We start from the raw sequence: 11276 nt of genomic DNA on the forward strand, positions 1-11276 counted from the left end.
TCATGAAAATATCAGAAAGATACAGTACCCTCTCTCTACCGCCCCTTACAAACACAGCCCAGACCCTGCTCTGCCAGATCGCTGTGAGGGGAAATATGATGCCATTGCCAACATCAGAGGAGAAGTCTTCTTCTTCAAGGGTAAGAAGAACAACCATTTTTCATGTTAACTATAGAAAAATGTATGGGCTTGGGACTGTCAGTGTCTGTGTGGCGCCATTTTCTCTAAATGTTCTCCCACGTGGTCCAGCCCCCTAGCAATTTGAGTTTCAGTCGGTGACCTTCAGTCCCTCGCCATTTGAGTGACAGCTAGTAAAATGAGAGCGAGAAATCATTTGAGTGATAGCTAGCAAGATGCACACACAGCAGAGGGAGAAAAAAACACAGGAAAATTTCCTCTTGTGTACTACCTATATCCTCCCACTAGAATCCACATACTTTAATGAGGACAGCTTCTCTATCTTGGAGGGGGAAATCAATCATTTCCAAGCCCAGGGACATGCACTAGTCTGGTGTCCTAAATTCCAGAACTGGAAAGAAACCTGACACCCGCAGCACACACAAACACCTATCTGGATGAGACAGCATTTCCTCCCCCATATGCCCCCCTAGGCACAATTACGACAACATAACCAACAAAAACGGGTCACAAATCCTGCAGCTCTGTCACACATAGTCAATGGTAGGCTTCGAGGGGACTCCTATGGTAGGTACACTGATAGCTCATCTCTTGGCAGTAGTACTGTAGACTACTTTATCACTGACCTCAACCTAGTCTCTCAGAGCGTTCACAGTCACTGCGTTCACTGATAACCCTATCAGATCACAGCAAAATCACAGTCTACTTGAACAGAGCAATACTCAATCATGAGGCATCAAAGCCAAAGGAACTAAATAATATTAAGAAATGCTATAGCTGGAAGGAAAGTAGTGTGGAAACCTACCAAAAAACTAATTGGCAACAACAAATTCAATCCCTTTTAGACAACTTCCTGGACAAAACGTCCCACTGTAAGAGTGAAGGTGTAAAGTATATTTGACCTCTCAGCTTCCCAATTAAATCTAAAAATGTCAAACAGAAAACCGAAGAAAATGAACAACAATGACAAATGGTTTGATGAAGAATGCAAAAACCTAAGAAAGAAATTGAGAAACCTATCCAACCTAAACATAGAGATGCAGAAATCCTGAGCCTACGCCTTCACTATGGTAAATCACTAAAACAATACAGAAATAACCTACGGAAAAAGAAGAAACAGCATGTCAGAAAGCAGCTCAATGTAATTGAAAAATCCATAGTCTAACCACGTGTGGGAAAATTGGAAAACCCTAAACAAACAACAATACGAAGAGTTATCTATCCATAACTGATAACTTCTCCTTTCTTTTTGGTCGTAGAACAAACAGCAAAAACATATACATGATCAAATACAAATCTTAGAATCACCTATTAAAGACTACCAGAACCCACTGGATTCTCCAATTACATTGAATGAACTACAGGACAAGATATGGTATCCTCAATGAAATGATAAAATATACAGACCACAAATTCCAATTGGCTATACTTAACCTCTTTAACATCATCATTGGCTCTGGCATCTTCCCCAATATTTGGAACCAAGGACTGATCACCCCAATCCACAAAAGTGGAGACACATGTTACCCCAATCACTACCGTGGGATATGCAATCTTGGGAAAAATGCATTATCATTAACAGCAGACTCGTACATTTCCTCAGTGAAAACAATGTACTGAGCAAATGTCAAATTGGCTTTTTGACAAATTACTGTACGCTAGACGGCACCCTAACTGACAAAGAAACAAACCAAAACAAAGGCAAAATCTTCTCATGCTTTGCTGATTTCATGAGGGTCTGCTATATTTGATTTATTTTACCTTTATATTTTTAATATAAATTGATGGAAAGTGGTGTTGGGGAAAAAACAAGTGTGAGGTTAAAATTAACAAAAAAAGTATTTATTTCCACAGGGCCGTGGGGTGAGACAGGGATGCAGCTTAAGCCCCACCCTTTTCAACATATATATCAACGAATTGGCACTAGAACAGTCTGTAGTTCCCAGCCTCACCCTACTAGAATCTGAAATCAAATGTCTACTATTTGCTGATTATCTGGTGCTTCTGTCCCAAACCAAGGAGAGTCTACAGCAGCACCTAGATCTTCTGCACAGATTCTGTCAGACCTGGGCCCTGACAGTTAATCTCAGTAAGACAAAAATAATGGTGTTCCAGAAAAGGTCCAGTTGCCACGACCACAAATACAAATTCCATCTAGACACCGTTGCCGTAGAGCACACAAAAAACTATACATACCTCGGATTAAACATCAGCGCCGCAGGTAACATTCAGTGAACAAGCTGAGAGACAAGGCAAAAACGGCCTTCTATAGAACCCATTGCCTTTTATGGTTGTGAGGTCTGGGGTTCGCTCATCATCCAAGAATTCACAAAATGGGACAAACACCAAATTGAGACTCTGCATGTAGAATTATGCAAAAATATCCTCCGCGTACAACGTAAAACACCAAATAATGCATGCAGAGCAGAATTAGGCCGATACCCGCTAATGATCAAAATCCAGAAAACAGACGTTAAATTCTACAATCACCTAAAAGGAAGCGATTCCCAGACCTTCCATATAAAAGCCATCACCTACAGAGAGATGACCCTGGAGAAGAGTCCCCTAAGCAAGCTGGTCTTGGGGCTCTGTTTACAAACACAAACAGACTCCACAGAGCCACAGGACAGCAACACAATTAGACACAACCAAATCATAAGAAAACAAAAAGATAATTACTTGATTCATTGGAAAGAATTACCAAAAAACTGAGCAAACTAGAATGCTATTTGGCCCTAAACAGAGAGTACACCGTGGCACTTGTACAGTGCGCAGGCTTTTAGCATAGCCCATTTTACACCCCTGCTGGCTTACCCCTACTAGCTAACCACTAGCAGCCTTGAAACACATCACTTATTAGAAGTTCAGCACATCAGCGTTTCTCATACAAAATCAAAATAAACCTTTATCATCATAGTAGACATTGAACGTCGATAACCAAACTGGCTAAAACTGTTCTTTGCCGATGGTAGCTATAGCTAACCACATACTAAACGGAGTGCTAATGTTACTAGCAGCAGTAACAGTAAATCCAGGTAGACTCAGCAATAAAAGAAACATCCCTTTTTCAGGACCCTGTCTTTCAAAGATAATTAGTAAAAATCCAAATAACTTCACAGATCTTCATTGTAAAGGGTTTAAACGCTGTTTCTCATGCTTGTTCAATGAACCATAAGCAATTAATGAACATGCACCTGTGGAACGGTTGTTAAGACACTAACAGCTTACAGACGGTAGGCAATTAAGGTCACAGTTATGAAAACTTAGGACACTAAAGAGGCCTTTCTACTGACTCTGAAAAATACCAAAAGAAAGATGCCCAGGGTCCCTGCTCATCTGCGTGAACGTGCCTTGGGCATGCTGCAAGGAGGCATGAGGACTGCCAGGGCAATAAATTGCAATGTCCGTACTGTGAGACTCCTAAGACAGCGCTACAGGGAGACGGGACAGACAGCTGACAGTGGCAGTGACAGACCACGTGTAACAACACCTGCACAGGATCGGTACATCCGAACATCATACCTGTGGGACAGGTACAGGATGGCAACAACAACTGCCAGAGTTACACCAGGAACGCACAATCCCTCCATCAGTGCTCAGACTGTCCGCAATAGGCTGAGAGAGGCTGGACTGAAGGCTTGTAGGCCTGTTGAAAGGCAGGTCCTCACCAGACATCAGCTGCAACAACATCGCCTATGGGCACAAACCCACCGTTGCTGGACCAGACAGGACTGGCAAAAAGTGCTCTTCACTGACGAGTCGCGGTTTTGTCTCACCAGGGGTGATGGACGGTTTCGCGTTTATCGTCATAGGAATGAGCGTTATACCGAGGCCTCTACTCTGGAGCGGGATCGATTTGGAGGTAGAGGGTCCGTCATGGTCTGGGGCGGTGTGTCACAGCATCATCGGACTGAGCTTGTTGTCATTGAAGGCAATCTCAATACTGTGTGTTACAGGGAAGACTTCCTCCTCCCTCATTTGGTATCCTTCCTGCAGGCTAATCCTGACATGACCCTCCAGCATGACAATGCCACCAGCTCGTTCTGTGTGTGACTTCCTGCAAGACAGGAATGTCAGTGTTCTGCCATGACCAGCGAAGAGCCCGGATCTCAATCCCATTGAGCACGTCTGGGAGGTTGAAGGATAGGGCCATTCCCCCCAGAAATGTCTGGGAACTTGCAGATGCCTTGGTGGAAGTGGGGTAACATCTTACAGCAAGAACTGGCAAATCTGGTGCAGTCCATGAGGATGAGATGTACTGCAGTACTTAATGCAGCTGGTGGCTACACCAGATACTGACTGTTACTTTGGATTTTTACCCTCCCCCCTTTGTTCAGGGACACATGATTCCCTTTCTGTTAGTCCCATGTCTGTGGAACTTGTTCAGTTTATGTCTCAGTTGTATGAATCTTGTTATGTTCATACAAATATTTACACATATTAAGTTTGCTGAAAATAAACAGAGTTTATAATGCTGAGTTTATAATGGCTGACCCAACATTGGCTACCATGATATTCTGCAACCTATATCAGCCAATAAAGATCACAGTTCAGCAAAAATAAAGACATACCTTGAAACAAAGGATGACATTAATCCAATTGGTATTCGACCATTTATTTCTGCAAAACGTGCAGTGTTGATGGAGTTATTGTAGCTTGCTTACTAGCTAGCTAGCCAGCCTATTCCATCCCCAAGCATCATGCTAGATCTGAGTGGGCCAGTTCGTTTTGCATGGACTGTTTTTAAAAAATCATCTACTAGCAACATAACATGACCAAACTCTTTGGGCAATTTTGTACCTACTTACCCAATTCGCCTCCATCACCGAAGCCACCAGCAGGCTTTTCCTTTCTTGACGTCAAAGTCCAACGTATTGTTGGTATCGGAGTTTTTGATAAATGTAAATCACATTGCGAAAATAGAAGTGTATATCATTTTTTTTTGCCTTCTAGACTGTTTAGATAAAATACAATATATTTACGTTGTTAGATTTGTGGAACATACTGTCTATCGTGCAACTTTTCCATTGTCACTTATCTAAAGTCAACTGTAACCCATACATTGTACACAAATATATATGCATAGTGCATACACTTACTGTATACTGTACACCCAAAACACACACTTTCCCATTCTCTCTCCCCCCAACCTGTGCCTCTCCCTTTATTGTCTCTCTCTCTCCCTCCCTTTCTCAGGTGCTTTTTTCTGGCGTGCTCAGCAGTGGGGTTCTCTGGTGTCTTTCATCCCAGCATTGATCCACAACTTCTGGGTTGGGCTCCCCCTAAGGCTGGACCGGATCGACACAGTCTATGAAAGGAGTGACGGACACATCATCTTCTTCATTGGTGAGAATATATTCAAAAATATATAATACTGCATAATATGATATGTTATACCGTAAATATATAGTATTCTCAATTGTATATTGCTTACTGTTATGTGCTTGTGTGAGTAGTATATGAATGCCCAAATGAGCGTCTTCTATCGGTTTATGTCTGATAAATGATATATTTCAATGTGATTAATCTCTCTCTGGTTGTCTTATGTTCTCTCTACTCTCTGTGCAGGAGCCCAGTACTGGATGTTCAAAGACAGGGCCTCTTTGCCTGGGTACCCACGCTCCCTAGAGGAATGGGGCATGCATACCATGGAGGGTCGGCCACTGGAGAGGGTGGAGGCGGTGTTTGTGTGGGCACACAATGGGAAAACGTACGTGTTCAGCGGAGGGGAGTTCTGGAGATTTGACGAAGGGGGGCAGGACAGGAAACTGGAGGGGGGGTACCCCAAAATGGCCTCCCTCTGGACAGGGGTGCCCTCTGACCCAGATGACATCATCAGCTGGGGAGACGGTAAGAAATACGCTAAGTTAGTGTTTGCACCTAATCACAGATCCAGGATCAGATTGGCCTTTACCCAATTGTTGAAGGAATTTAATTCCTCTGTTTTTAATTCCCAATTCAAATTAAACACTCTGTCAATTCATAAGAATTTGTAAGATCCTTATTTTATAGGAATGGACAGAGCCCGATCTTAAAAGTCAAGTAACAGCCTTTATTCAAGAGAGTACTGAGTTCATACACATTTTACCACAGGTTATAAACTGAAAATGATGTCAGCGTTTTCTAAATGTTCCATCTCTTCTTGACACTGGTAGAAAGGCTCTATAGCTCTCAAGCCTTCCCTCCTCGCCTAGAGCCAAGGTAAGTCAGTGTAGATAAGCATTCTAGACAGTCTGGATTCATAGTTCATTCATTTGTACCAAGGAACAGACCGTCATTGTTCTAAACTCTTGACTACATTCACTACATTGTATTCAATACTTGGAGCAAGAGAGAAAATTCATACATGTACAGTAGCATAATAGTATTCGGATTAGTCAGCCCTGATTGAAATGTATACATAATTAGTCATCATTGATAAAAATTCCCTTAACACCAATCCAACCATTTTACCCAGAAATGGGCAACTGGCTACCCCCACTTTTGTAGGCCTGCGGATCCATTTTTTTTAGGAACTCAATTGGGGTCGCAACTTACTGTTGAGAGCTGGAACATGGAATTCAAAAGGTGCTATTTCAAAAGGTTGCATAATTTCTATTATGTCGGTCACTCAATTACAGTAGCCCATGTCAGCTAACATTTTTTAGATTTGTAAATTAGTCTAGTGGCCAGCTATCTAAACTTGTAGTAAGCATGGTCGAATTACCGACCTATGGCAAAATGTGCAGAATGGCAGGAAATTAGCTGGAAAACTGCAAATTCTTTTCCCCGCCCCTTGGCAAAATGAGTAGAATTGCATAAAATGAGTTATGAAATTGCAAAATCTTCTCTACGCCCCATAGCAAAATGCACCATGCTCTACCAACTGACCAATACAGGATCACACTACAGTACTCCGTGAGAAGCTTTGTGGGTCCTTATTTTCTACATTGTAGAATAATAGTGAAGATATCAACACTATGAAATAACACATGGAATCATGTAGTAACCAAAAAAATCTTAAACAAATCTAAATGTATTTTTGCCTTGATGACAGCTTTGCACACTCTTGGCAATTTGTCAACCAGCTTTATGAGGAATGCTTTTCCAACAGTCTTGAAGGAGTTCCCACATATGCTGAGCACTTGTTGGCTGCTTTTCCTTCACTCTGCGTTCCAACTCATACCAAACCATCTCAATTCGGTTGAGGTCTGGTGATTGTGGAGGCCAGGATGCAGCACCATCCCTCTCCTTCTTGGTCAAATAGCCCTTGTGTTTTGGGTCATTGTCATTGTCCTGTTGAAAAACAAATGACAGTCCCACTAAGTGCAAACCATATGGGTTGGTGTATCACTGCAGAATGCTGTGGTGGCAATGCTGGTTAAGTGTGCCTTGAATTCTAAATAAATCACAGACAGTGTCACCAGCAAAGCACCCCATCACACCTCCTCCTTCATGCTTCAAGGTGGAAACCACACATGCAGAGATTATCCGTTCACTTACTCTGCGTCTCATAAAGACATGGTGTTTGGGACCATAAATCTAAAATTTGGAAAATTCAGACCAAAGGACAGATTTCCACCAGTGTAATGAACATTGCTCGTGTTTCTTGGCCCAAACAAGTCTCTTCTTCTTATTGATGTCCTTTAGTAGTGGTTTCTTTGCAGCAATTCGACCATGAAGGCCTGATTCACAGTCTCCTCGGAACAATTGATGTTGAGATTTGTCTGTTACTTGAACTCTGTGAAGCATTTATTTGGACTGCAATTTGAAGCCCAGTTAACTCTAAAGAACTTATCCTCTGCAGCAGAGGTAACTCTGGGTCTTCCTGTGGCAGTCCTCATGAGAGCCAGGTTCATCATAGTGCTTGATGGTTTTTGCGACTGCACTTGAAGAAAGTTTCAAAGTTCTTGACATTTTCCTTAATGATCTTCATGTCTTAAAGTAATGATGGACTGTTGTTTCTCTTTGCTTATTTGAGCTGTTCTTTCCATAATATGGACTTTGTCTTTTACCAAATAGGGCTGTCTTCTGTATACCACCCTTACCTTGTCACAACACAACTGATTGGCTCAAATGACAAGGCACACCTGTTAATTGAAATGCATTCCAGGTGACTACCTCATGAAGCTGGTTGAGAGAATGCCAAGAGTGTGCAAGGCAAAGGGTGGCTACTTTTAAGAATCTTAAATATAAAATATACAGTGGGGCAAAAAAGTATTTAGTCAGCCACCAATTGTGCAAGTTCTCCCACTTAAAAAGATGAGAGGCCTGTAATTTTCATCATAGGTACACTTCAACTACGACAGACAAAATGAGGAAAAAAAATCCAGAAAATCATTGTAGGATTTTTAATGAATTTATTTGCAAATTATGGTGGAAAATAAGTATTTGGTCAACTACAAACAAGCAAGATTTCTGGCTCTCACAGACCTGTAGCTTCTTCTTTAAGAGGCTCCTCTGTCCTCCACTCATTACCTGTATTAATGGCACCTGTTTGAACTTGTTATCAGTATAAAAGACACCTGTCCACAACCTCAAACAGTCACACTCCAAACTCCACTATGGCCAAGACCAAAGAGCTGTCAAAGGACACCAGAAACAAAATTGTAGACCTGCACCAGGCTGGAAAGACTGCATCTGCAATAGGAAAGCAGCTTGGTTTGAAGAAATCAACTGTGGGAGCAATTATTAGGAAATGGAAGACATACAAGACCACTGATAATCTCCCTCGATCTGGGGCTCCAGGCAAGATCTCACCCCCGTGGGGTCATAATGATCACAAGAACGGTGAGCAAAAATCACAGAACTACACGGAGGGACCTAGTGAATGACCTGCAGAGAGCTGGGACAAAAGTAACAAAGCCTACCATCAGTAACACTACGCCGCCAGGGACTCAAATCCTGCAGTGCCAGATGAGTCCTCCTGCTTAAGCCAGTACATGTCCAGGCCCGTCTGAAGTTTGCTAGAGAGCATTTGGATGATCCAGAAGAACATTGGGAGAATGTCATATGGTCAGATGAAACCAAAATATAACTTTTTGGTAAAAACTCAACTCGTCGTGTTTGGAGGACAAAGAATGCTGAGTTGCATCCAAAGAACACCATACCTACTGTAAAGCATGGGGGTGGAAACATCATGCTTTGGGGCTGTTTTTCTGCAAAGGGACCAGGACGACTGATCCGTTTAAAGGAAAGAATGAATGGGGCCATGTATCGTGAGATTTTGAGTGAAAACCTCCTTCCATCAGCAAGGGCAGTGAAGATGAAACGTGGCTGGGTCTTTCAGCATGACAATGATCCCAAACACACCGCCCGGGCAACGAAGGAGTGGCTTCGTAAGAAGCATTTTAAGGTCCTGGAGTGGCCTAGCCAGTCTCCAGATCTCAACCCCATAGAAAATCTTTGGAGGGAGTTGAAAGTCCGTGTTGCCCAGCAACAGCCCCAAAACATCACTGCTCTAGAGGAGATCTGCATGGAGGAATGGGACAAAATACCAGCAACAGTGTGTGAAAACCTTGTGAAGACTTACAGAAAACGTTTGACCTCTGTCATTGCCAACAAAGGGTATATAACAAAGTATTGAGAAACTTTTGTTATTGACCAAATACAGTGCCTTGCGAAAGTATTCGGCCCCCTTGAACTTTGCGACCTTTTGCCACATTTCAGGCTTCAAACATAAAGATATAAAACTGTATTTTTTTGTGAAGAATCAACAACAAGTGGGACACAATCATGAAGTGGAACGACATTTATTGGAGGAGTATGCTCTCTTCCTCGATTACCTACTTCGGCAGAGGATGCACAAGAGTTTCTTCCCTGCAGCTAGCGCAGAAGTGTTTAAAAACAAATCTACCACACCCTCTCGAAGGAGAAAAGCATGCACACATTTAAAAACTATACAGTAGTTATATAAACATTTTATTTTTGGATTCCTTCCCTGTAAATGTAATTTGCCTGATGACGCACGAGTGGAGGAGAGTCTAATTTCATACAAGCGCATTTCTTTCAACGTTTCCTCTTCTCGCCTCCGCTCCTAGATTACCTTTGACCTTTTTCAAAACGAGGCGAGGAGATGAAGCGAGGAGTCGAGCAACACCAATTGAGAATCTCCCAATATGTTTAGTTGACCACATCTCTCCTTGAAGTACACAAACCATACCACAATCACTCTCTTCCCTCTGCCCCTCAGGAGATGCTTATTTCTTCAAGGACACCTCCTACTGGGTGCTAAAGAGAGGGGGATTGGACCAAGGAAGTATCAATCCAAAATCCACAGCAGTGGATTGGATGAAATGTAAGGTTGGTGGACCAACTCCCACCCACTTACCCAAGATGCCTCACCCTACAGGCAGAGACTGTGACCGGAGCAGAACTGTAACAATACAAGCATCTTATTGGCTAATCATAGTGTCTGTTTCTGCTTTGTTGTTATTTTCTGTATGTTAGTATTCACTGTTTTCAATGTTTTTTTTCTCTGTCAACTACAATGATTACAATGATTTGGTGAAAATTAAATAGATAAAATGACAGACAGCAAGCAGGGTTCAGGAGTTGTGATGATTTCAGTGCTCAGAGGACTATAAGACATTTACAGTGTATTTAAGTATGTCCATTTGGTCATTAGGTCTTGTGATGTACTGTATGTTACCTGATGTATGTAATCTGCCCAACAAGTATGCCTGTCCTTTGTTGCAAAGACAATTTCCATATGGGATATTAAATTATACTATTCTATCCTATCCTGTGTAATACCGTGATTGGTTCAATTATTATTTAGTCGTTCTGAACTTAGCTTAGGGGCACGTTCAGTTGATTGAATGTTTTGCTACATTTGCGAACAAGAACACAGAGATGTTGGTAAAGATAATTTTTCTCTATCTATGTAATTCAAATCAACATGTATTTGTCATATGCACAGGATATACATGGTGTACAATTAAATGCCTTCTTGCAGATTGTATTAAAAAAAAATAATCAAGAAATGTAAATTAAAAAGGCTGAGATTTTTTTGGGCATAAACATATGAACAATAAGTCCCAAACACAAGATGTGTTGTGAAAATACTGAATGCAAAGTGTGTAAATGTGCCCATATAGTTTCACAAACATATTTCATGATCCAAAAGCAAATGAGTCATCACTAATAAAAATGAATGA

General features: G+C 41.8%; 1 protein-coding gene across 1 annotated transcript in view; it reads left to right on the plus strand.

Moving 5' to 3' along the window:
• mmp25a (matrix metallopeptidase 25a) overlaps positions 1 to 11276 on the plus strand; it is a 31452-nt gene extending 20176 nt beyond the window's left edge. Inside the window, exons 7-10 of the mRNA XM_024422663.2 lie at positions 58 to 140; positions 5335 to 5484; positions 5707 to 5988; positions 10310 to 11276. Of these exons, the coding sequence (XP_024278431.1) occupies positions 58 to 140; positions 5335 to 5484; positions 5707 to 5988; positions 10310 to 10566 (772 nt within the window). The 3' untranslated portion in view covers positions 10567 to 11276. The remainder of the gene's footprint in view (positions 1 to 57; positions 141 to 5334; positions 5485 to 5706; positions 5989 to 10309) is intronic.

The sequence above is a fragment of the Oncorhynchus tshawytscha genome, linkage group LG09, assembly GCF_018296145.1.
Source record: "Oncorhynchus tshawytscha isolate Ot180627B linkage group LG09, Otsh_v2.0, whole genome shotgun sequence".
In the NCBI taxonomy this organism is placed as follows: Eukaryota; Metazoa; Chordata; class Actinopteri; order Salmoniformes; family Salmonidae; genus Oncorhynchus; species Oncorhynchus tshawytscha.